The sequence below is a fragment of the Phaethon lepturus genome, unplaced genomic scaffold (genome assembly GCF_000687285.1).
Source record: "Phaethon lepturus isolate BGI_N335 unplaced genomic scaffold, ASM68728v1 scaffold13954, whole genome shotgun sequence".
NCBI classification, from domain to species: domain Eukaryota; kingdom Metazoa; phylum Chordata; class Aves; order Phaethontiformes; family Phaethontidae; genus Phaethon; species Phaethon lepturus.
In genome coordinates, this window is record NW_010534075.1 from 17,906 (window position 1) to 44,738 (window position 26,833).

Below are 26,833 nucleotides of genomic sequence, written 5' to 3' on the forward strand. Positions count from 1 at the left end.
TTTGCACTAATAATGACTTTTTTGAGGTTCTTCCTCCTCAGTCTTGGTCTTTTCCATCTCCTAGGAAATTCTGCATCTGAGAGGAACTCAGGACTTAACATACTTTAATGCCCCTGTGTACTATGCTAGAAGGGGCATGTGGAAGTGTACCTGCCCAGTGGCTACTGCTGATGGAAAACCAGTCTTCATTGTAAACACACACTTGATCAAACATTTGACCTTCCTTTTCCTGGCAAGCAATTGTTTTGCCCCAAAGTATAAATACATTCTTTAGAAATACATAAATGCATAATTCTTTAGAAATACATAAATGCATAACTTAAAACCTGCTTTGACACAGGCAGGACTCACAAGGAAAAAAAAAAACAAACCCAAAAAAACATACATTGCAACCCCAGGGGAGAGCTTATACGTTCACACAGTTTTATCTGGGTCCCTTGTTTGAACCTGGTGTCCCTTGCACGAGTGCAATGAGAGTCAGCAGTTGTAGTTGGGTTTTGAGGCCGTGCTGCTGCTGTAACGTGGGTCTGTAGTGTTTATGGGCTTCTTGACACCTTTAATGCTGTAACATTTACTTTCAGGCAAAGCCCAATTTGCAGAAAACATCAGCCACTGCCCTTGACTTTAAGCGATGTTAGGTTTTGCCTGGAAATGTTATGACTTGTCGGGTGGTCCTGTTCTCTGCCAGACATGACAACGACTCCTTGCTGATCCCGATTGCTCCTGTGGGACAGGGGTTATTTCCAGAAGGCTTCAGGCCCCGCACGCCACAAGGCGCCGATGGGAGAAACCTTTCCAAAAAAGCAACCTTGGCCTCATTTGGACAGGGCTATCGCCGACGCTGGAAAGCAGCTGACAGATTCTGATGTGTTTAGCATTCAAATAACTGTTGCCTCTATTAAAAATAGCAGTTCCCAAGGCTGGGCACGCCAGCCCGCTGGGGTCAGGGTTCGTCCTGCCCTGGGCCAGCCCGGAGCAGTGCCGAGCAGAGCTCGCTCAGGTCGCTCTCGTCATTCTCCTCCGGCTCGCTGCTGGAGTTGGAGGGGTTGCTGCTGGGCAAGCTGTGGCCAGAGCCTGTCCTCAGAGATGCTTGCCCCTTTGGGTCCATGCTCAGTGCCGACGCATCCCAGTGGCACACGCTGCCGGCACAGGCAGGAGTTCTCTGGTAGTTTGGCTGGGAGTAATTCTTCTGGCTGAAAAACTGCCCTAGCAGAGATTTCTGGAGGGTTGTTTGCAGGCTTTCACAAGTCCTCTGCTTTGTGCTCAGCTGGGTGTAATACAAATCCAGCTGCAGGACCACGTCCGTCTGGAAGGGAAGAGCAAAGGATGCAAAGTGAATCGGAGATGAAGACTTGAAGCAGAGACTTTTCACTGTTGCCGCTGTCAACAAAAATGACAGCCTTGGCTGGCTCTCCTGCAGGCTCACAGCCCCATGCTGTGGCGTGACGGAGCAATGCTACTGCCAGAGAAAACGAGCTGTTACATACGCTCATGACATTTGTGGGCCTCAGCTATAGTTTCTGGACTTCAGGCCTTCTCCTGAACTCAGGCCACCTCACCTGAGACCTCATCAGCCCAGTCAGGGCACTGTCACTGAGAGCATCACCCCCAGGATGCTGGCAGAGGGGAGCAGGAAGGGAAAGGGACTGCACCCAGGCAAGCTGCACCCATGAGAGGAACGGCACGACATCCGTCCTGGCCACGGCACAGGACTGCTGCACACGCGAGAGGAAAGCATGCAAGGGGAGGGATATGAACCACTTAAATAAAACACACATTGCACACTAAAGCCAACAGTTTTAAACAGCAGCCCTCCACAGGGATCTATTCACAGCCTAGCACTATTTTAGATTTTTATAAAAGATGGTGAAGAGGTCAGAAAATAACCATATTCATGGCAGCTAAATCCCCTGAATGTGAACCCCTAGCACGGGGCTGTACCTGAGACGTCTGGCTGTACAAAGTAGAAATGTACAAATGTATAGCGGAGCAAGAAGATTTTGGCAGGCAATGCAGGGTCCAGATCTCACGCCTGTACTCAAAAGCAATACTGAACGCTTGGGAAAAGTTCAGAAAAGAGCTCCAGGAACAATCAAGGACTGAAAGAGCTCCCATATGCCGAGGCACGTCATGCACTCTGCAAATGGAGCTCATTGTAAGCAGATCCAGGCAGCAGCTCGAGAGCAACATTCGGTGTGAGCCTGCGTGGAGCAGAGCAGATAAGCAGCTGTCAAGATCCACTGGCTGGGTTTTGGGGAGGGCGGAATTAAAAAAGTCAAATGAGAAACAAGGTACACACTGCTATTTGGGGAGAGAGAATCTGCTGGAAGAGACAAGCCAGGGGACTAGCAATTCTGGCGCTCTCATTTAAAAATAGTTTCAGAGTCTTTTGAAGTATGCCAAAGAGGCATAGCTCAGATCAGGCTTGGTAGTGTCAGCCTGATGTCAGGGGCTAAACCCTCCTCCTGCTCGAGATCCTGGCCAGCCCAGTGAGACATCCTTCACCTGAAATATCTGGGCTAATCTCATGTCCCCTAGGCTAACACAGGCTCCTTGGCCCGGCAGCATGGAAGGACAGAACCAACCAAGAGAAAGAGGATTGATTTTGTTCTTTGAAGATCAACAAGCTTTTCTAACATCAATCTGGATGTTACACTGACACAGGCATCCCAGGCACCATCCGCATGGAGTCACAAGACACACAGAGGGGCACATCCAGCTCGAGCCAGTGGGAATGGGGAGTATCAGTTATGTGAGGCTGCGGGAGAACTATGGAGATTTGCACCTGGCAGCTCTCTACCTGAATCTTCTGTAGTCCACAGAGCTGGAAGACGCAGTCCAGCTCCTCCCGCTTGTACACAGAGGCGAGCAAAGACTCCATTTGGTCCAGACGGCTCTCTTTCAGGACAGCCACATCATCCATCTTCTGGGTCAGGAAAAAAGAAGGAACACAAGAAAATTTCAACATCAGCCTGGGCATGGGGGCACAACTGCCCATCAAACATGCTGCTTCTCTGCACACAGCAATGTCTGGGGCTGGCCTGTGCCCATGACACTTTGGCTGGTGGAAACGCCGCGTAGCCTAATGGAAGTACTACAGCGTGCAGACAACCAAAACACAGAGATTTTACACACCCACTTTGTGCATATCAATGGGAAGACCTAGCTAAACATCCCCTGAGGGTGTCTACTGGGAAAACTGTGGTATAATGGGATTTCCAGCAGTGTAGATAGCAGCAACAGCTGGTATCACAACCACCCGTAGCATAAGCAGTATGTCAAGGAGGAAGCAAGTTTTCCGAGGGCATAGCTGGAGGAAGCTCTGAGTTGTGCCCCCCACCATCTACAGAACTGTCAATTTTTTCTCAATCACCCAAACTTATCCAAAACAGCTCCATCTCTATGACAGCCTCTTCAGTAACAGTCTTATCTTGGAGCTGCAAATAGCACAAGAAGAGACAAGGGAATAGGTACCTTACAAAACAGCATCTTGCTTTGGATTTGAGCCCTCTAGGATGGGTGACAGCCCAGTCCACAAGTCCTTTCCACGCAAAGACACTTCCCTCTGCCATCTGGCTCTGGCAACTACTACAGCCTGATCCTGCTCACCTGCCTTGGCCAATGCTAGAATGTGCTGGCTTGGCTTTGGCTATGGAGATGAGCAGCCCAGGTGGACTCACTGTGGCCACACATAAAGCCAGTAGCACATGGGTCCAACTCTTGCAAAACTTTCTTGCTGTTGGCAGGAGAAGTTGCACTGAGTGATGAGGAGGCTGTTAGGACATTGCAGGGAAGCAGAGGTTAGAGAAGCCCTGGGAGCTCCTGCTAGCCTTTACAGACCTTCCCTGAACTGCTGCCTACAAGTGGCCAAAGCAATTTGTTTCTGGCCAGGAGAATATCGGGGCTAGACGCAAAAATGTTGGATCTCAAATGCTGGCTGGGATCTGCAGGCATCAGGGTCACCCCTCCTTGCAAGGCTGGCAGAACAGCAGTAAACACCATTGCTGATCCAGTAGGTCTGCTGGAGGCAGGCTGAAAAAATACCATTTATCTCTGTACAAAGCAAAGCCAAATCCCACCTCCACACTTGGCAACTCATTACTGGAAAGATAATCCGGAAGGAGCTTAGGGAAGATCGGGGCAGTGAATGGAGCTGGCAGAAAGGGAGACAGGTGTGCCAACAAGGGGAGGACACAGCTCACAGGGGGATGGAGAGCTCTCCTGCTCAGGGAGCCTCCTGGTTCTTTCCACCAGCCTGAACTGTGCCCGAAACAGGAGACAGGCTGCAACGCAGAGCACCTTCTGCAAATGAACACTGCCCTCTCCTGCCCTGGCTCAGTGCATCAGGTACCTGCTCCCAGCCGTCCTGATGCCGTCACTGCTATGCTGGGCCCAGCAACCAGGTTAAACTAAACCTGAAGACCAAAGAGAGAGACACAAAGCAGATCAGCCTGGATGCCACTAACACAGGGCTTCGGCAGGAGGACTGCAAAAAGGAGCGGAGTGGCCCTACTGTGTCCAGCCAGCTCCATCCTCCAGCCCATGCTTAAGGAAGGACAGGACACGGATGCCGCCAGCCCTGCCCAGGGTAAGCCTTTTCTGACAGCCTCCTGCAATGGGAAAATCAGTGACTTTCCAAGTCAAACGTGGTGTCTGTGCTTTCAATAGCCTTTATGGACTCAAATTAAGGTGTCAAAGTTATTTTTCAACCCTGCTAGACTTGTGATACCCATACGATGCCCTAATCACTAAGAGGAAAATGGTCCATGGCCAGAAGTCCTCATAGTAACCCCATCACTAGTCCCCTCTCCTCCCCATATCTGATGATGCCATAGCACTCTCCTACAAACCTTCTCCGTAGCTGCCTCATTGCTGTTTCCGCACATGTCTCTTGCATTCTGCAGTCCTGCCTTCCCCAGTGCATCCCCACTGCTGCGACCTCTTCAGGAGTGGCTCCTCCGGGGATCCATCAGCCCCTCAGAGCTGAGGTTGGGCCACATTCCCTTTTGACGCCTTGCAGGCAGACTCCATCCAGATGTGCTCTGGATCAGATGACCTCTAAGTGCCTGCTTCTGCAACTGTGCTAGCAGCCTTTGCAGACACTGTGAATCTTCAGCGATTAATATCGCAGTTGGGTTTATGCTAGCAGGGCAGGGATGCTCAGCTCTGTGCTAATGCACTGGACTCTTCTCCCAAAAGCCTGTTTATTGCTCTGCAATTTTGAGCCCCTTGAGGTTGGGTCACCCTTTTTTCCAGCCTAAGAAATAACCGGTGCACTACAGACATGACTAGCACAAATATAACAATATCCCATCCCAAGTTAAACCACAGCTCAAGACGAGCCATGCAGCATCAGGAAGTTTGGGTGGGGTGAACCACACAGCCTCCCCGAGTGAGATGAAGCCAGTCCCAAGCATTGGACATCCAAAATAGATGTGCCATTTCTCTCTGGCACAGACCTGCGACCATCCTGACGTGAAGGAGCAAATGCTCAAGCGCTGTGGGGAAATGACCAAAGTCCCTTCAGCATCCCCACAGGGAAGATCTCCCAGCAGCCTGAGAGATTAACTGATTAAATGGCTGCATCCATTAAATGGATTCAACAGCCAGCCATGTGCTGCTGACCTGCTTCTGCAAGCAAGGTTGAGCCTGTGTCCTATTCCTGAGGCTAGGACGCTCATCCCTGGGATACGGACCCTACAGGAGAAGGGACCAAAGGCATCATGTGGCCCAAACAACTAAGATTTGGTGACACATGTCACGCCTGACGGATGCATGACCACGTGCTCCAAGGGATCCACATGGGTGGTGATTCTGCAACACCCTTAGGCAAAACCCCTCCCAGACATGTATTCTTTTTACATGGAAATGTCATGTTCACTCTGGACCTGCCTTACTGCAATTCAGATCATTACTTCCTTCCATGTTGGAAACAACTTTTTATATATTTGAAGGCCCCCATCCACCAATATTTGCTTTTCTTGCCTAAACCACAATTCTCTTGCTCCTTCCTTTTATTACTTTGGATGTGCTTTATCTGGCACACTTTTTTCCATGAAGCATGGACCCAACACTGGACCCAGTGCTCGAGCTTCAGCAAGGAGAGCCAGAGAGGATCTCACATAAATCTTGGAGCTCTCGTTTACAATCTTGGCACAGTTTTCTGTCCTGCTTTTATTGCACTAGCTGTTGTGGACTTTTGACTCCACTCATTTCCCACCCCATGCCCATGCTACTGCTTATTCCTGCCCACAGGCAGGAACTTGCATCTGCTGCATAACAACCTTGGCCTCAGATTGCATCTTCAATTTATCCAAATTGTTCTAAAATCTATCCCTGCCTTTTAACACCTTGCAGAGATGCCCAGTGTTACGGCATCTGTGTATTTAATAAGTGCATGCTATGGCACATCACTGTGGTCATTAGCGAAAATAAAAAACAATCCCACAGCTGTGTTTTTCCAAAAGAAACAACGTATTGAATCACCCGCAGAGTAGGAAAGTTTTAGTTTTAAAAAGAGCTTCCTGTGTTTCAGTTTGTGCCCACTGCCTCTGGTCCTGGCTCTGGGCACCACTGAGAAGAGCCTGGCTCCTTCCTCTTTGCACTCTCCCTGCAGGTATTTATATACATTGATGAGATCTGCCTGAGCCTTCTCTTCTCCAGGCTGAACAGTCCCAGCTCTTTCAGCCTTTCCTCACAGGAGAGATGCTTCAGCCCCTTCATCATCTTCATGGCCCTTCACTGGGCTGTCTCAAGTATTTCCATGTCTCCCTTGTACTGAAGAGGCCAGAACTAGACACGGCTCTCCAGACGTGGCCTCACCAGTGCTGAGTAGAGGCAATAGATCACCTCCCACAGCTTGCTGACAACTCCCCTGACCTGGTCCTCCTCCACCAGGTGTAATTCTTCTTTGCTCCAGACATTCCCCCTGGTCTCAGGGGTCTGGGAGTCCTGAAGGCTGGTCTGACCAGAAAAGACAGAAGTGAAGAAGGGAGAGTACCTTGGCCTTTTCAATGCCCTGTGTCACCAGGGACCCTGCCCCATTTAGCAGTGAGCCCATACTTCCTCTTGCCTTCACTTTGCTGCTGATGTACTTGTAGAAGCCCTTCCTGTTACCACTAGATTCAGTTCCAGATGGGCTTTGGCCTTCCTAACCCCGTGCCTACGTGGTTGAACCACATCTCTGTAGTCCTCCTACATCACCTGCCCTTGCTTCCATCTCTTGCACATCTCCTTTTCATGTGTAAGCTCAGTTAGGAGTCCCTGGGACACTCATGTAGGCCTCCTGCCACCTTTGCTTGACTCCCTTTTCATCAGGATCCTTGAAAATCCACCAGCTCTCCTGGACCTCTCATCTCCCCAGCTCCGTGTCCCACAGGAACAAAGCTCTCCAGCCTAGTGACCTTCAAGACATTCACCTGGGCAAGGAGCAACCTAATCTCAAGGGATCAATTAAAGCACTGACTCCTGAGATTCAAAGCCCCTCAGCTGACAGCAGCTCATTATCCACAAGTACCTGCACTCTGCTAAACTCCCAGTCTCATTGTCTCTCCTGTGACAATGACTTCCCCAATCTAATTACAGTGCATGCAGGCAAGTATTTCCTTCCCTTAGTCTCCTTTATCATTTCTGGCTGTGTAGGAGTCAGGAAATGGAAAAAAGGATTTTCTAAATTAATTTTTTTAGCCCATTCATAATTTATAAACGTTTCCCCATGGTGGAGTGCATTTTTTAATGAAGATGATGCCCAGTAATTGGCAAGGCCAGAGTTTTGTCTGGCCCAGAGTTTCAGATTTTCTAAATAATTTGGGGAAAGGGTGACTGGAGAGGCCATTAAGTCAAACAGCTCCAGATCAAGGGACTTGAAAACAAGGAGATCCAACGTAAAAGTTTTTAAAAAGTAAGCATTTAAACAATATAGAGCAAAAAAATGGGAATGTCTTAGGTCTCAGCATCATTTCTTTCTACATATGTCCTAGAGCTGCCTCTCTGAAGACAGTGCTTGTCAAGTAAAAATGCAAGCCAGGCAAGACACAGGATGGGAGAGAACACTACCACTGGACAAGTAAAGAAAATGGATCAATGCTAGAAGATCCCATCATAGTTATCTCTGGCAAGCCCTACAGCAAGCCCAGGCTCTCTGCTTAGGTCACTTTGATAAGCAGAATGTGGCAAATGGTAGGAAAACTAACATTTCCTCAACCAAACGGCTCCCTGCATTCATTCCCCATGCACCTCACATCGAGACTGTTTTTGTTGGCCTTCAGCCTCCACCTCCTGCATCTCAGCAATGCAAGGGTGGCTCAGACGGTCCCCCAGCTTGCCTCAGCATCCCTGAGGAGAGTTGGCACGGTGAGGACGCAGCCAGCTTGCCCAGGTCCTGAAAGGAGCCAGGTGCCCTCCTGCAGACACCTGTGCATCTCTCTGTGGTCCCACAGGCGAGAGTGACTGGCCTCGCTGCGGCTGTCTAACGTGGGGCAGATGAATTGCAATCCGGCTGGAGGATGTGCTGCCGCGTCAGCAGATGCCACTGGAGGTCAGTGTGAGCTAGCATGGCTGTGGAGCAGGATAGGGATGGGGATTCTATCACCCTGGCTCTACTGGGGTCCCTTTTTGGTGTCCCCAATCCCTCTTGAACCAGCTCCAGACGCAGGAGCAAGCAGCTGCGTCCCTCTTTCCCCAGAACCGCTGATGATTCACACAAACACGTGCAGACACACACACACACGATTTTCATGCGTGGTTAAGGAGCTCACGAGGGGAAACGATGCTCCGGCTTGGTAACGGGCAGGATCAGACTCCAAACCTCCCGCTGGACGCACCACTCTGCATCAGTGACCACAACGTACTTAGGGGCAGCATCCCTCCACGAGCAACAAGGGCCGAAAAATCCACCACAGTCACACTACGCTTCAGCAAAAGGACTACAGAAAATGAGGAAGATGGTTAGCAAAAAGGAGCAGCAAATTAAATCCTTAAAGGTGGCATGGAGACCACCAGAAAAGACCACGCTGGGCATGTGGTTTGTTAGGAGAGGTGTGAGAGAGGGTGCAAGGAAGCTGGTACAGCTCAACCAGGAGCAAATACAGGAGGATATATCTTTGCATGAAGACATATTAGCACAGCAGGCTAAGAAGGCATCATTCAAAGAGCCAGATCTGCTTCCAAACACAGAAAACAGAAAGGCTCCTCATCTCAATCGGATTAAATGCAATAATTTAATCAGGCAGGCCAGAAAGAGGTCCGAGGAGGTTAAAGGCATCAAAACCGACATCGAATCTGTTTTTGCGATGCATTAGGAGCAAGGCAGGCAGTGTGCGGGGCACTGATACGTGGAAGGAGCACTCAAAGGGGTGTTTGCAGAGAGGATTATTTGCATCAGAGGTAGCAAAGAAGGAGATCCTTTTCCACATGGGAAAATGGCCTTTCCCAGCCCTCGGGAGCCCTTGGGCTCACCATAACCCTACTCTGCCCCGGGGAAAGAATCCCGGTTGGACTTGAGGGGAAGGGGATCAGCATCTGTGTCCACTCACAGTGGACTGGCGGAGCAGGAGACGGGCGTCAGCGACATGGGCCGGGGGGGGCTGCAGCTTGGCACACACGTACATCACGTTGGAGAAGAGCCGGTGGAAGCAGAGCTCCACCCGTGCCCCGCAGGGGAAGGTCACCATTTTGCTCACTGGCTCTGGAAGGAAAAGCCAAAAAGGGTCAGCTCCTCGGAGGGTCCTACCAACACCTCCCCGCAGACCAGTGTCCATGAGGGGCATGGGGACGCCCAGCCCTTTCCTCCCCCCACCTGGTAGCGCTCCCCATGCCTTGCATGGCTCACCATGGTTGCGTCCCCACCACTCAGCAGCTGCTCCCGAGGGACAGATTGGGTCCGTCAGGGACCGGGCTTCCTTCAGTGTGTGTTTGATCTCCATCACCTGCTTCCCAGTGACCAAGGGATCCCGGCCGATGTCTGGGAAAGAGATTTTGGAGGCACAAGGGTCACCCCAGGTTCCTTATTTATCGCCCTGCCTTTCAGACCATACATGAACATCTCAGTACTGCTACCAGGCTACTAAAAGCTTGCACAGGACACGACCTGCAATTTGGGTTTTAGGGATGGGTGGCTGGCTGGGATGGGGTGGCGTGGAGCCATTTGGTTTCTGGTGATATCTCTTCTCACCCCTGCTACTGAAGCAAGTGGTTTCTAGCTCATCCCTTACCTTCTAACACATCTTCCAGCATATGTGTAACCTTTTTCTCCTGCAGAATATGTTTCTTCAGATATTTCATGAAGATCCCAGAGCTGAACTCCCCATCCTGCAACTCATAGGCTTCTGCATCTTCACTCCTGCAAGAGCAAGGACTTGTCCTCACCTTTCTGCGACAGAACAAAGCCCTGGAGGTGACTCAGGGCTTGCTGACTCCATCCAGACTCTGTTGGCTGAGTCCGAGTTAGCTCCTCACACAATGGCACAAAGTGCTTGGTTCTGGCCCAGGAGAGGGTGGGAACGGCATGGAGAAAGCAGTGGAGAGGGATAGGAGAGGAGAGCACAGCCTCTTTTGGCAGCTCACGTGGGTGACAGCAGTAGAAAAGCCAGCAGAACAGGCATTGGAGCAGTAAGCAACACTCATTGTCATCTCAGGAGGCTTCAGGTGAAATGCTTGTGGCACACATGCCTTGGGAATCAGGCTCAGGCATGGAAGGACAGATTAGAGGAGCTGATGCCACCTTCACGCATAACTTGTAACTGGCACAGGCTGCCACTAGCAATGTCAGGAGGAAGAAAAGAAGCGTCTGAATGGGAAATACTACAGATGGAGGGTGAGAGCCAGAGGAAACATAAGCAAAACTCTCCCAAGCCTCCAAAGCCACCATGCATGATGCGATGTGAGGAGATAAAGCCAGCATTCAGTTCTGTGTCACAGTGTGGGGGTGGCAAAGTGTGCTTACGTGGCGTAGCCATAAACCGTATTGCCCCAGGGCTCCAGCGGCTGTACCTGGGAGAGGGCACACTCCGGGTTGTACCTGAAAGAGGAGACAAAAGTACAAATCAGTGTCAAGGGCATCTGCCAATGTGTGTCTGGAGGAGACAGAGTCTGTGTGCTCCACCAAATCCCTCTCCTATGGATGGCTGTAAGATCAACCCTCGTGTCAAATATAACCACCTGTGTTACTTGGGCAGCAGCAGAGGCTAAAGCTAGGAGTCCTACAAAGAACCCAAACCATGGGAAAATGAGCAGATAGGGCCAGCTTTGACCTATCTGTGCTGGTGAGCTGCTCCCGGCCCTGCAAGGGAGCCTGGAGCTGTGGGTACAACCATGCTACCTCCCTTCTGAGGCTGATTTGTCACAAATCCAGGCAGCATATATGGGTTCACTGTGGCCCAAGGGATGACCGTCCCTAAAGGACTTGGTGGTGTGCACATTGCATGGCTATGGCTCAACCACCTGTCCCAGGGGTCTGGAGTGCCCCACAGCTCCCTTCCAGACCATGCACACACCTCCTGCCCCAGGACACCAAAGCATGCTACGGCTGATACACATCCAGATCTCACTTTGAGATGGGATCAGGACACACCCCCAGGACAGACCCTGCTGTTTCCAAGATCAGGTAGATCTGGGGTGACAGTCCTGGTTTCCACCAAAAAAGATACCATGGTTGCACTTACTGACCAAGCCTTGCCCATCTAATTGCAGCCAGACAGCACAGCGTGGGGACCAGCTGCCTCCAGTGACTTGGAGCCACTCCCAATCGCACAGGGTAACAGCCAGACACAGAGGCAGCATTATTCGGCGTTACTCAATTCCAGCACAGTTTGCTGGGGCTGAAGCTGGCACGCTAAGGAGAGCAGAAGGGGCGGCTGTATCACCAGCAGCCCGCACGTTACCTACTGCTGGTGGTGCAGTCTGGAGATCTTTAATGGCAGTATCCACCTGGCTTGTGTAAGTTTTCTAAAGATGATCAGAAGAGAAAATATGGAAAAGGAGATATGTTTCTAAATATGAATATTGAGCAGAGATTTATCTGCTCCTCAGCTGCTCCTAAATAAATGCATAAATCTGGCATTCCAGGTCCTGTTGTCCCCATGCTGGGGACACCTACCCAAAGTTGCGCAGACACAAGTTGACGCAAACCTTTTGTGATGGCACCAGCAGAAATCCACAGCTCTGGCAAGGCCAGCTAGTGCCCGCACTGGAAACGCTGGCTGTGATCCCCTGCCCCAGCAGAAGACAAGCTTCAGCAGGGACATTTCCAGACCACGGCCACACGCAGGGAGAGGCCTGACAGCCTCCCTCCTGCTCCAGACCCAAAAAAAGTCACAGTTACACAGCACATCTCATGCGATCTGTTTCTGATCTGCATCCCAGATAGGAGATGGTACCCTCCACCTGTCCTAAGTGGCACATGCTAGAAACCCTCATAAATCAGGGAATTCCTGGAAGAGGCAATCGCATCCACCCAAAATCAGCACATAAATGTACGAGGCTACACACAGGCTCCATGTTCCTGGTTCCTCCTCTGCCGAAGCTGAACATCTGCTACCACTTGGCAAAGGGGGATGTGTTTCTCATCGCCTTTGCATTTCTGATGCTGACATATGGGGCAAAGAGATACTCCGGGTGAGATACCTCTTAGCACAGACACAGTTCCTTGCGGTTCATGCATGGCTGAGTGAACTGTCAACAGACTTGCAGCATCAGTCCATCCAAAAGGGTGTTGGGAAAGGAGGACCCAGGAGACTTGATTTACGGAGCGGTGTAAACACACACAACTATGAAATCCAGACACTTTGCTGAGCTGAAATGGTGACTTTTCAAAAAAAAAAAAAACAAGCAAACAAAAAAACACCAAAACCAAACGAGCTCAGGAGAGAGCTTCTACAGCAATCCCCCACAAACCCCGAGATAACACCCATTGCACTACGTGCTGTGTTTGCTGTGGGAAAGGGAAGGAAGAAGTGTGAGGTTTGGGGGAGAAGAGAGAAAAACAGCTGCACAACCATGCCTAAATGTCACAGCAGACCTCACACCATATCCTTTTCCCAAAGCACCGTTAAGTCTCCACTGAGCACGGAAACCGCTGGCAACACCAAGAACAGAGACGTCAGCTAAAAAGCTATTTCATGGATTGTTGCCGTTTGCGTTAGCGATCCCTGTGCAAGCCTCCAGGTCGCCACGCTGCCTCCCCATCACACACTGCCCTCGGACGAGCTACCAGCAGCCCAGAGGCACACTAGCCCAGCTCCATTGGTGTATCCATGAGACCCAGGTGCTCCTGCTCGGCTGCAAGCTGTCCCCTGCCTGGTATCGTGTTGGGGAGAGCAGCAAGGTGCTGCCACATGTGCCACGGGGACACTTGACAGTGCAGCAAAGCGACACCCTCTGCTCTCAGCAGCAGCGGCGAGCAAGAAGGGAGAAAAGGGATGCTTCGCTATGAGGCATTCAGGGCAAGTATCAAGAGACATCAAACTCCAGCGACGCTGACAACTCAGAGCTGCGGCAGCAGGGTAAGTCCTGGCACAGCCCGCATGTAAGTTATTCCAAGTGAGCATTCCCACCTCTGCAGCTAAAAAGCATCATTCAAAGATTTAACATCTTTCCAGGGGCTGGCAGCTCTTTCAGGGAAGTGGTATCAAAATCTCTGTCGTCTTTCTGGTTCTTAGTGCAGGAACCACAGGAGGAAAAGGGAGACTTTTCTGCATTTGCCCTCCAGGTCTTTACTGACCTGTAAATCTGCCTCAGAAGACTGAAATAAATGAACTAATGACAGCTTCTACGGGAATAGTCTACCTGCCTCTGCTGAAAATGGGCAAGTAGTAATTTTCTGCAGCCTATAAGCTGCAGGATAGCAATCTGCAGGCCAAGGGAGGATGATGAGCTTTCCATAGACAGAGGGGAAAAAGCTGATCTCTGATCTTGGCAGTAGCCTCAGTCCCACTTCACGACATGACCACTTCAGAAGCATTTAAGGCCAGTAAAAACCAAGTAGCATGGCTTAAAATACTTTCCCCATCATGTTGCACTCTTCTCACTGAGATGTTAACAAAAACACAGCCAGAGAAAGAGAGGTGAACTAAACAGTCTCCAGCCTGAGCATGTGGGCAGCATGTACCATGAAAGCATGAGGTCAGCAAGATGCTGCTACAGCCTGCCAGGTCAGGTGGTTCAGTGCAGAGGGTCACACACAAAAAGACAAACCCTATGCTGAGCTTCAACCAACAATTTGCCAGGGCAGAACCATCCCTCTGCAGGCTTTAGGCAACTTGCCTGTATTTGCCAGGCTTTTTCACTCAAAAAAAATCAAGGGAGGGTCTCCAGCCCCTTCCCTCCAGCAGATCTCCGGCAGCATCTGATGCTCTCTGCACCTAATACATGACTGACTGGTCTTCTCAGGACATCCTGCAAGACCCGACAGCCTTGCTGATTTTATGGCCCTGACACAGACCTGGGGTCAGCAGCACAACAGGGGACATGGCCCCAGCAATCCATGGGGACACCCCACATGGTTGTGTAGAAGCCCACTGCTGAAGCAGGGGCTGAGGCTGGCAGCTGTTTCTCCCGACCCCTTGAAATGCCACGCTCTGCCCATTCCAGGTGAGGAGCGGGGAAGAGCACCCTACCATTTCCGGCAGGTGTCCAGCAGGATGAGGTTCAGGGCCGTCTGCTGCTGCTGCATCTTCTGGAGGATCCTCTGCACGCTGATGCAGTTCTCAGGCGCGTAGGGTTGTGGAGCATCAACGGGGACCATGTAGTTCCTCCCTGAGTGTTCGTACCCATGCCCAGCATAGTAGAATATAGCTGGGAACAGGGAGAGGAGAGGATGAGTCATGATGTGAACCAGCTCCCCACAGCCACGTCCCACCTCCTCTCCTGAAGGGATACTGGTGCAAGGCAGACCTAGGCCAGTAGCACCTATGAAACTGGAGCTACAAGCTACACTGACCTCACAATTTTGACTTTTTTCCAGTCCATTCATTTCAGCAGAGTTGGAAGCAGCCCCAAGAGGCTTTCCTGTACTTCTGTTTTCCAGCACTATTTGTCAGGAGACCCCAAAGTCACTGGGTTTACACATTTCTACAACCGTCTGTGCTACAACACCCAAGCTCAGCATCTCCCAGACTGAATACCACCTTGGTACAAAGTTTTGGCTAATCATCAGCTCTTCACAAGAATATGACAACAAAGTATTTTACCATGAAAAATACATTAACAGCCTTTTAAATGAGAAGGTCCTCAGCTTCCTAGTTTTGGAGAAGACAGTAGCAATGGATTAGGGGATGTGAAACACTGTCCAGCTTTCAAAGATCTGCCTGTATTTACACACATATAAGCTGGTGAAAAATGAGATAGAGACAGAGAGGAGTTCTCCAGATGTCGAGAACATGTGGACCATGTGCTTCAACAACCTCAAACCACGTACCAGCCCTGTAAGGCGGGAGATGAGTCAGACTCATCCAGGTGTTGGTGGGAAGTCCAACACCCAACATGAATTTTGGTTTCAAGTTTTACTCGTGTTTAAGCACGTGAAACTTAGAATAATGGTTTCTGCCTTCACAAGAGATGGCGACACAGGGACTGCCAGCTTGGAAAGCCAGCACTGAGGAGCTCAGCATGGCCCAAGCTGGTGCTTCTCTCCAACCCCTGTGTTTGGCGAAGGGCTTTCCTTCTGCACAGGGATCCCCACGTGGGCTGTAGCTTCCCAAAAAGAAGCTGCACAGTGGCTGGCTGCCACTTCCCATCACTGATGCAACTGCTTGGGGGATGCTGGGACAAGCCAACTCAGGGAACTGAAATGGGTTAAAAACAGCTCTGTGAAGTGACGCCAACAGTTGCACTACCGCAACTGAAGGACAGTGAAGAATGAGAGGTCAGAAATGGGAACAAGTCACTAAGAGACAAAAGCAGGAGAAACTCTTCAGTCAGATTCGCTGCCAAAGCCCACGCTTCATTGAGTAACCTCTCCTCTATTTTCCCTCCACTGTTCCTGCCCCTGTAGTTTGCAGGACACGCGCTTTGATCTCTGATGCTGCAAGGGTTGCAGTGAACGGGGCAGGAGCTGAAGGGCTGAAAGCATGACCTCATCATATGGAGGATGGAAAGCATGATCTCATAGTAAAAAATACCTGAAGTCACCTTTGGTTTCTATTCTCAGGGGACAATGGAAAGTTACTCAAATGGCTGTTTTCACAGGTGCCCACAAGGTTTGGGTTCCTCTTCTTGTGGATCGCCAGCCAGAGACAGTGGGCTCTGATTTGCAGAAGTTTTAAACTTTCAGAACTTGCAAAGCAATGTCACAAAAACCTCCCCTGAGACTATAAAAGAGTATAAACAGGAAGCCTTCTGGAAAAATCAGATGCAGGCACTTCAGGTTTGGCCCCTCAAGTCAATGAGCACTGATGGCTTTCATCCCTCTGCCTCTCCTCCTGTACCTGAAACGGAGTTGATGATATCCATTACCAGGCAGTGTCACTGACGCTTGGAAAAAACTGAAATCTACAGAAAAGCCCACAAAGAATCATTCAATCGTGAAATCTTTTAACTTTTGAGGTCTTGTTGTGCACCCTGATTGCACCACCAAGTGCTCTCCACAAAGACCTGCATTCAAATCAAAAAAAGACACGAGTTTCACATCAGCTTAGCAACTTTGCAAACTTCTCCTGGACTTCATCTCTCTTTCTGAACAGGAAAGTCAACAATTTGCCTAGAGAAGGAAAGGGCTTATTCTTAGTTAACATTTCAATGCTCTTCCCACATCTCATGAGTCAAAACTGCTGATCAGAGACAAGCTTCCGAGTACCAAATTAAAAAGAGGAAGCTCCAGGCACTGCTTATAATACAGGAAATGTCAGCATACGGCTTAATTAAGGCATGACAGCATATTCCTAGTATTTGACTTGCAACTTTCTGCTCTCGTTGCATTTCTGACATTATTTTTTTTAACTTGGGACTTTTTAGGATGCTCGAAATAACATCCGGGGGGATTCCTTGTTTGCCTGAGGGTTGCATAATTAGACCACTCAGGGGATGTTTAGGTCCTTCAAAAATCTTCTGCGGCTTTTCTAAGAGGAGATCTGGAGGAAAAGCAGCCAGATGAGCCAACACCTCCATACGGTAAATTAGAGAAGCCTTTGGATCACCTTGAACATGCAGCCATACAATATTCCTGTGTCTGAAAACGAAGCCAGTTTTTGCTCTGGGCTTAAGAAATGTCAGAGAAGGTTCAATAATAAGAAGGACAAAGTCCTGCACTTGGGCAGATAAACCCAGGCAGCATTTTGGCTGGGGCTGAGTACTGGTTGAGCAGTAATCTTGGAGATAAGGGTCACAACAGATACCATGCTGAAGATGAGCCAGCATTGACTGGGGACAGAGCTATGGTAGGAGATGCAGGATCGTCAGGGAAGCTGTCACCACTCTCCCTGGCCCCAGGTAGACCCCACTTAGATCCCGTGTCCAGTTTCAGGGATCTCAGTTTAAATGGAAGGTGTTGAAGCTAGAAAAAGGCCAGCAGAGCCCACCAAGATGTTGGGGCCCAGGGCCTGGGAGGAGAGGGGGAGGGAGCTGGGCTGGGGACATGGAGGCAGATGAAAGTGTAACACCAGCCTGCAGTTCCTGGAGGACCAGTAACAGAGGCAACAAAGCCCAGCTTTCCTCATCAGTGTGGACCATACAACATGGGGCAACGAGCACCAACCCATGGAGGGTCATGTTTGACAGAAGGAAAGACCTCCCTGGAGAGTGGTGCAGCCTGGGATGGGAAGGTAGGTAAATGGGGGCTCTATGCCTGGAAGTCTTTGAGACCCGATAAGGAAGAGCCACAACCAACCCTGACCTTGCGTTGATGACTTCAGTGTCCCTTCCCACCAACCCCTGTAAGGAGTGTAAATCACAGACAGGTCAGTAAGGACACGCAAGGGAGGGCCAGCCATCCAGAGAGGCCTGCAACAAGAAAGAGGTCTAGGAGGTCAGACATCTTCTTCAGCTCTTGTCAGCATCCTGAAGCTAAATAAAACTCTAGAAGCAATAACAAGCACCGTGCCTCAATCACTAACCCACATGGCTATGTCCTCTCTTCTGCACCAGCAGAAAGATGCCTGAATGCCCCAGCACCTCTGCCGCTGGAGTTAAACTTCAGAAGACAGCCGGCCCCGTTTCCCAAGCATGCCGACAGATGCGTCTGTTTTAGACCAGGGTCTCTCACTTCAGCGCAGTGACAGTCTTCCACCAGTCAGCCCTCTACTCGCAGCTCCCTGCTTCAGTCCGTATGTCTATGCAAAGCTCTCCTGACTTCAGCTGTGGTGGTTGCTACACTGGAGATGGCACCTCCAGGTTCTTTGAGGAAGAAAAAGCAGGCAGAAGCACCGGGATGCCTCTGTACAGGTGCATGCCCGACACACACATGGAAGTACAGGACCATCTATCACAGGCACTCCTGGGGTTTTTGTAGTTTTAACAGGCTGCCTAGGTTGTTCCTGGAGCTGCTGTCTCACCACTGTCTTCCCATGCATATGAGTTATGTGAATCCTAAACCTCTCAGTCAGTTCTAGATGTTTATCCTGGAGCTAGTGCCTCGAAAAATTGATACATGTGGTTTAGGAGGAGTTGTTATCTTCTTCTAAATGTGCCTTTTTATTAACAAGACAAGTTAATTTCAATGATTTGTACTTCACCTGGTTCTTTTTAATTTTATGTAAGGAAAACAGCTGAAGAAATGCTGGAAGATGCATCACAGCAAGAGGCACCACACTTCAAATGGAGAAACCCTGGGGCAATCAGCAAGCAGACTGACCCAACACCCCACCATTAAGTCTGGATGCCACCAATTATGGCAAAAGTCCTGAACTCAATCATGGTGCTGGACCAGCCTTGCGCTGGGGTTCACTGCCTCCAAATAATAGCAGATCACTCAGCTTAGAAAGCTGTAAAGAAAACCACCATACGGAGAAGGCTATGCCTAGCAAACACTTGAGGCTTATCAAGGTTCAGTAACTCAGCTGTTAATGTTTTCCCTGCCAGTGCACAAAATCAATTTTGCCAGGAAGGATCAGTGGCCACGAATGCAGAAAAGCATTAAAAGTTTAAATAAGGCATAACAGCATGAAAGGTTTGCCGTTTCCAAATCTTTTTTCTCTCCAATGCTTATGAAAACAAGGCAAGCGCCATGGATAAAATGCCATTTGGTCCTCACGTGCCACAGATAGAGGGTAAGAATGTCAGCGCCGTGGGAAAAGCATAGCAGCCCCCCAGGGATGACTCTGGCCTGGGAGAGGAGGTAAAGCCTGAGATGCAAGGGGATTTCAGAGAGCACCCACGAAAGGAAGCCACAAGTGAAGTCATAGGAATATGCTGTCATCAGATGACACGCTCGGCTGGAGTGGCGACAACCATGTACTGCCCTTCCCCACGAGCTCGGCCTCCCCAAGTGAGTCAGCGCTTCCCGGAACAAGGTGGCTTTGCAGCATTTCACTTGTGACTGTGTCCTACGTATTGCACAACCTGCACAATTGCTGAGCGCTGGGCTGGAATTGGCCCATGCTGACTTTCACTGTCTGAGTGCCCTGGTATGCCACACAGCTGGGAGGGTGGAGAAGATAAGCCTCACACTAAGGTTTGGAAGCAAAAAAAGCCACATCTGCAAGGTGTTTTCAGGGTATCTGTCAGGCTGGGAGAACCTCAGAAACCCCAAAGAAGCTACTTCCACCACCAAATCTGAACATCTGCTTTAAGACCTGCTGGTTGGTTTTGTGTTTGAGGAACACTTCCTGATGAGGACAGCATGCAATAAGCTCAAAGCCCAACCTCAAAGCCATGTGCAGATGGGAATGCTCTTCTGCAAAAAGGCTGTTGGAGGCCCAAATTAGACCATCAGGAAAGAGAAACAAGGAAATCGTGGCCAGCTGTAGCAGTCACAGCTCAAAAGGAGCACCCCTCCTCACAAAGGAGAGTGGTGGGGGAAATCGACAGTCAATCTCCTCAATTTTGCCATGTAAAGCAAAAATCAAAACACCTTCTCCCATTTGCCATCAGAAGCACTGGCTGTCCAAAACCTCAACAGCATAAGACCATGCTGTTGGAGTTGGGAGGTGAGCCACGTGACGGAGCAACACCTACTTTGCCTGCCTGTAACCTGGCCAAAACTGAACAGCGTTTATCTAGGGGCTTCTGCCAAGCCTGGCACCACCACAGACTGTGCTGCTGGTCTCCCTTGCCCCACCCAAAGGAAAGTTCAATTTCTTCTCTTAATTCAACAGCTGTTCAGAAATTGCCAAATCCCTCCCTCGCAGATGCCTCCCTGGCATCAACCGCTGCTACCCACACGTTGGCTGCTGCCTGCTCAGCGCTGGCAGGTAGCTGGGCTGGCTTTGCCTTACCATAGACTCCCTTCCCCAGGAGCTGCAGGAACCGACTGACCGCTGTCACCATCTCAGCCTTGTTCAGATCCAGAAGGGAGACAACCTGGAATCCCAGCTGCTCCAGAAGAAGACTCAGCTCAAACACATCCGTGACAGGAGCCATGAGGTTGGGATGATGCTGGTAGTGATTGTTGCCCACTAAAAGCGCTATCTTGCCTGTAGCTAAAAGAAACACCAAGTGACAAAGCTGTAAACTCTCAGCAGGAGGCAAGGTCTCGCCTCCCTCTGTTGGAGTTCTTACAACTAGGCAGGAAGGATAGACCCCACACTGCTTCAAGCCTGGAGTGCCCTCCAGAAAGAGCTTGGCTTTCTGAACACTTTGACAAAATACACCAACCTTCATTTTGAAAGAAAAGACTTGAAAAGTTTTCACTTGACAAGCTAAATCCCAGGAGTGCAGGAGGATCTGTGCTACTGAGGTTATTCAGCACCTGCCCTACCGTGACTGCAGGTCTTGCGTGCCAGTGGTGCCTGGGAGGGGGATGCACTGAGCCAGGCTAAGAGATCCTTTCCCCCATGGGGCTGAAGGAGAGAAACCCTGGGCTCCTGCTTTCATTTTATCCCCACCTTCTACTGTAGGAAAAACCAGACTTATGGCACTCAGCAGTGGTGGGAGGAAGGAGCTTTGCCCTCCTCTGAGAAGGTATTTCAAGAAAGGTAAAAGATATCATGTGAATAACACTTTCAAACTCATTTGGCTGGCATGGAGGTCAAGACTGGGTTACTCATTAGGAATAATCTTACTCCACTTGCTGAGCCTGATCAGGGCTTAGCAGGGGATGGGACTCATCCTGTGCCCTGCAGCTCTGATCCCAAAAGCACAGAGCCCACGGCAATGTGGGCATAAAGGCTTGAAGCGGTCTCTGCAGGAAAAGCGCTCCTATGCCCTGTCATCCCATCCACCCTGGCTTTTAATTAAGTGAATAATTGCTCAGAAAGAAAAGATCACAGTACTCACCAAAAAACTTCTCAGGGTGACACGTACCTGGAAAAGAAAGAGGCAAATTATAAGCTTGTGCCCAGCGCCCCAGTGCCAGCTCCCATCACAGGTCCAAAACCTGCTCCAACATCCCCCAGCAATGCAAAGCTGGATCAAACGCTGCAGAGCATCCACACAAGCAACACTCCTCAGGCAAGTTCTTCATAGCCTGATTGCTAATCTTAAAGACATTGGTCTGGTGATTTTAGTAGGATTTATGAAATACTGCTTCATTTATGAAATAATGACCAGCTGGGAAGCAAAGCTTGGAGAAGGGGCAGGCCAGGGGAAGGAGGGCCAGCATGGAGGAGCTTGTACCCATCGGCAGGTCCACACTACTTGTACCAGCCTTGCCTGGGCCACTGCACTTCCTGAGATGACTTGCCCACTCCCCTCACTGTGGCAAAAGCAAAGAAACACAACAACTCAAGGTCAACATAAGCTTCAATACAGACAGCTTCTCCCTATGAGCAGTCAATGCAGAGGGAGCTGCCTGTTTGCTTTTGACTGTGGTAATATTCCCAGAGCCTTTCACCATCCTGCTTTGCCTTTCCTTGCCTTTTAGCAGGTCTGGCTCAGAAAAGCCATCCCAAATGTGACTCGCTTTTCCAAGCTCTACAAGCTCCCCTGCCCAAGCACTCCCACCCTCTTAAAATCATCATTACCCTAACAGCTCCAGCTTTTCCTATTTAAATTAAAAATTAAAAACAAATCCAGCCCAGGAGAAAATTCTAAAACACTACAGGCTCTAAAAGAATAAATTAAGGGCATATTTTTAATTGCATAAATCTCATGTGTGTGGAAGAGCTTTAGCACCTGAACCAGTGCTGCTAACGCACCAGGGATGCCTGGAAAGCCATCACAACAAGCCTGTTCATCATATTCTGCCTCTGACAGAGCTGCCTGCTGCATGTTAAAGCTACCCAGCTGTAACATTTTGAACCCAACCTGTTGCCCCTTTCTTGCTGCCCGTCCTCCCTGGATGCTGTTTTGCCAACTGCCTGGAGGCAGGCAAAGTGCTCTCTGCCTATATAGGACCAATTCGTACTCGAGCAATTTTAAAGCCAGCCTAAAAGGAGAGATGAAAAGCTTATGGCATAGAAAAATCTCTAGATGGAGTAAAGAGCCAGTAAAGCTAGCCTCTGCTATTCCTGTCTCACAGCAGAGCAAAGGCAGAGGGCCAAAGCGGCGTCACACTGAAGGTGGAGCATGTCCAAGGCTCTGGGGACCCATCTTCTCCCTGGGATTCGTCAGCTCACACAGCATCAGGCCTGGGCTGCCAGCCCAAAGGGCCTGAACCTTCCCAAAATAAAGACCATCCTCTCCAGCTCTATGCATCTAAGCACATCACTTCATCTCAGCAAGGCTGTAAATGAGTTTTAGCATAGGAGCTTGCTGCAATTTGGCCAAGGAGCTATTAAACCAGCTCCTTGGCAGGGCAAGAAAACCACAGCAAGCATCTGAGAGTGCTCAACCTGCCCTAAGGTGGCAGGTTTCTGAGAGACTGCAGGACCCAGCAGCATCCCATGCCACAGTACAGCAGATCACCGGGTTTTGGGGTTTATTCTTTTACAGACACCACTTCCCTCACTACCTCTGAATGCCATCATCAAGGAATCCTATTTATCACAGTCTGATGGACATCTGCACCAGCCACTCGGCAGGGCTTGCTCAGCTCTGCTGAGATCATCATATCCGGTATATCCAGGGTGTGAAATTGTGCTCTGCAGGCTGTTCCCGTGACAGCCACCACAGGGCTGCCAGGACACTCCAGCTTCCCTGCAGAGCCCCATGCTGCTTCTCTACTCTGAAGTCTTTTACCTTCGGCTCCCTGCAGAAGCGGTATTTAAAACCGGCGGCCTTTCTTTTTTGTTAATAAAAGCGTGCAAGATCTGTCCAAGCCGGGGGAACATGCAAGTGTCAGAGCCGTGCATCCTACTTCTCCTAATCCCAGGCCCCAGGCCCCAGCTTCCCCTGCACCAAGCTGCAGGGTAACATGCCAGCACTGGGCTCCTGGTGCTTCCAGGCAAAAGCACTAAATTCATTTCTGCCCTCTAATTACTTTTCACGCTAGCAGGTGATTTGCAGCAAAGCAGACATGGGTTGGCTCCGCTTACCTATGTGAATATCCACAGCGTTGGTCCAGTGCTCTCCGTGGCTATTGAAGGCACAGCAGAGGTACGTGCCAGAGTCACTGACCTTTGCGTGGGTGATCTAGACAGATCAAAAGTTAAATCACATTATTTACAGTGAATGTTTGAGGCCCCCTGACAGTATCTGCCAAAGGCACCCGTGTTCCTGGAATAAAAAGTCTTTTTTCTTGCTGTTTGCTGAGACCTCAATTTCTTGCCTCACAAAGCTTTCGCACGACTTTTGTCTTTCCAAGAAGGTCAGTAAGGCCGCACGCTATGGTCTGCTGCTTCTAGAGCGCAAGAATCCTCTGCCCAAATGCCTTCTCTTCTTTTTCCAGCAGTCTTGAAACCCTGCATCATAGCCATACTCTGCCCCAGGACCCACACTGGGAGGACGGTGCGTGGCCAACATCAGAAGGTTGCCTGTTTTTCCTCTTAGGTGACATTTTCTAGATTTCTGATAACTCCCATTGCTCTCTTTTAGAAAGTTTTCAACTCTTATCCATCTCTTTTGACACGGGACAAGAATCAGAGCAGTACTGGCTGGTGAGGACTTCTGTGGTTCTCCAGCCCAGGCTCCTGCTCAGAGGGGAACTAAAGCCACCACTGGGTCAGGTTGGCCATCATCAAGAAATCCTATTTATCATGGTCTGATGGACATCTGCACCAGTCACTTAGCAGGGCGTGCTCAGCTCTGCTGAGATCATCATATCCGGTGTATCCAGGGTGTGAAATTGTGCTAGCTGAGTACTGAAAATCTCCAAGGACAGAGATCTTGCTGCCTTTCTGGTTCCAGTGCAGCACCACCCACCTCCAAATGAAGAACCTCTTCCTAATCTCCAGACCTAGCTCTCCTGTGAAAAGTGCAACCTGAGGCCACTGTCCCCTATAATATCATCTACCACTACTGAGAAGAGATTGGATCTTTTGTCTTCCTTACCCTTCACATGATGCCCCAGAAGGAAATCTGCCTTTCTTGCTTCAAGACAGCACTGACTTACATTCAGCTAGTGACCCAGAATAAACCCAGACCTTTTGCTGTCTCCCTGACTCTCTTCTGTTGGGACTAACCATTTTTCCTTCTAGCTCTCCTGCAAGCAGACAGCACTCCCGCAGATCCATCACTCTGCAGTCCCCTGCGCAGACATACAATAGCTGTTCTTGTGCCGCTGCTGCAAAAAGGCACAAGAGAGGTGCCGAGAGCCCTTGATGCATCTACGAATTGGTTACTTCTTAGCGAAACAGCCACAGCTTTGAAAGAAGTCCATAAAAAGTATTCCCTCTTCACCCGGAATCCTTCAGTCAGCTATCAAAGCAACAGGGGTGATACGTGGAGTGCTTTCCCACAACTCTGCAACAGGGCAGGGAAAGACAGCTGAGCATGAGGCTGCTTCTCAAGGGCTGGAGAGGACAGGCAAGGAAAGACTGCTTTCTGCTGGCATTCACCTGATCACACAGATCAAAGAATGCCCAAGCCTTGACAGGCAGATACGAGCCAGGCTTAAGGACTGATACCTGTCATGTCCAGGATGACAATAACACCATTTTCAGCAGTCGTTCCAAGGCTTCTGAGGCTCTCCCATGCCCACCATCCAGCAACAAGCTTCTGCCATCACCCACCTCAGCAGCCAACGTTTCTGAACTATCCCAAGGCAACATTACCCAGAGTTTTTTTTTCTTCTGGTGTTCCAGCAGGTTCCCATTCCGGTACCACTGGTAGCTGGGGGCTGGGATGCCCATGGCAGCACACTGCAGCTGTAGTGGCTTCCCCACCTCCACCCTCTGCTCGGTGGGGTTGAGGACGATGACCGGTTCTCCTCGCCAGAGCCGAGGGGGCAGTCCTGCGAGGCAGCAACACAGAATTGGTCCCCCCTCCACAAGGACAGAAAAAAACAGTCATTTTTTCCCCCCTGTATAAGATCCTGTGCGTACTGCCAGAAAAGTGAGCTTTTTCCACCCGCGCCAAGAGATGCCGTCCCACAGGACAGCTGTGGTTGCAGCATCACCGCTGCACCTTCCTGCTTTAGGAGCAGGGAATCCTTGAGAGCACAGCCGTGATAGTAAATGACACACCAAAGCCCTGCCTCTGGCTTCCCAAACCTGATGCTCGCTCTTTCCTGCCAAGGGCACAGTCAACATGCTGATGTCAACCACACCCACACATTCAGCTTTGAAATAGCCACATTGCCTCTTCCAGTCCCCATGCCCAACACAATGAGGCAAACACCCAGTAAAACTCTGGGAAACTCATGGTGAGTGATCAGCAGGAGGAGCAGGTACATACAGCCGGGGTTACTGGGGCCATGACAGGGATCTGAACAATCCAGAAGATGGACGCAGAGGTCTGGCTTAGACCCGCAGGCTCATGTTGCTGGAGCAATCCTTCTGTATTGTGATTTTCGAGCTGGGACGACACACTGCCCCAGGAACTGCACAGGATCACTGTCGCAAGGGTGCGAAAAGCATAAAGCACAGAAAAGCTACAAGACATGCTCATACCTCTGGCAACACACTGATGAACCTCCACCTTCACCCAGTCAGAGAAGATGGCATTTCTGTAGAGGTCATTGATTCTGCAGGTGTACAGTTGGGTCTGCTGGGCAGTGATGGGCAAGTCTTGCTTGGTGGCATCAGGAATCTGGCAGCAGACAGACTGAAGGGAAAACACAGGTGGTGGGCGGCGAGTCCCCCCATTGTTGCTAGTAGCAGAAGGCACCAGCAGGCCCCTTGTAAGAGCAGGAAAAGTGGAAATCCCTGGTTTCATCCCCTCCTCCAGCCGCAGGGATTCAGGAGAAGGAGCTCCTCCGTTGCACTGCAGAAGACCTCGGCATACACACACATCCTATCCCACTCTCCTCCTAGCCTCCTGGTTCCCACCAGGCCTGCCCGCAGACCACTGCTGCGGGTGGGGACCCAGCCCGGTGCCATACCCAGGGCCACCTCTGCTCCCACTGTTACCTGGTGCTGACAAAACCACTGGTACTGCAGCGACGTGCGTCCCTCGGCTCTGCACCGCAGGGTCACGGAGTATCCCACAGGGACGGAGACGGAGACCGGCTGCTCAGTGATCACAATGGCTGCGGAGAAACGGGACACGGACGTGGAAACAACCCAACAGGCGCAACCCAGGGCTTTGCTCCCAGCCAGTGGCCAGGCACCCCGGCTCCCACCCCGAGAGGATGAGAGATTTGGAAAAAACAGAGATGCTCGGCCTCCCGTGCCCAGGGGATGCCGCGGGGCTTTTTTGGGTTGTCTCTTGGGGCCCAAGCGCACGGGCGCCGGCCCCTTCTACGCGGCAGGGCAAGGGGGACGGCCCA

The 26,833-nt window shown here is 50.4% G+C and overlaps 1 protein-coding gene across 1 annotated transcript; it reads right to left on the minus strand.

Annotated features, from left to right (window-relative positions):
• Positions 1 to 943: 943 nt before the first annotated feature.
• Positions 944 to 26,593, minus strand: LOC104616074 (mucosa-associated lymphoid tissue lymphoma translocation protein 1-like; the record flags this gene model as incomplete). Its single annotated transcript, XM_010285407.1, has 13 exons — positions 944 to 1,306; positions 2,801 to 2,926; positions 9,534 to 9,685; positions 9,830 to 9,961; positions 10,212 to 10,339; positions 10,943 to 11,017; positions 14,613 to 14,790; positions 20,364 to 20,567; positions 21,364 to 21,390; positions 23,502 to 23,598; positions 25,179 to 25,357; positions 26,016 to 26,169; positions 26,475 to 26,593. Coding segments are annotated over 13 exons (1,934 nt in total), but the record flags the coding sequence as incomplete, so codon positions are not given.
• Positions 26,594 to 26,833: the final 240 nt, after the last annotated feature.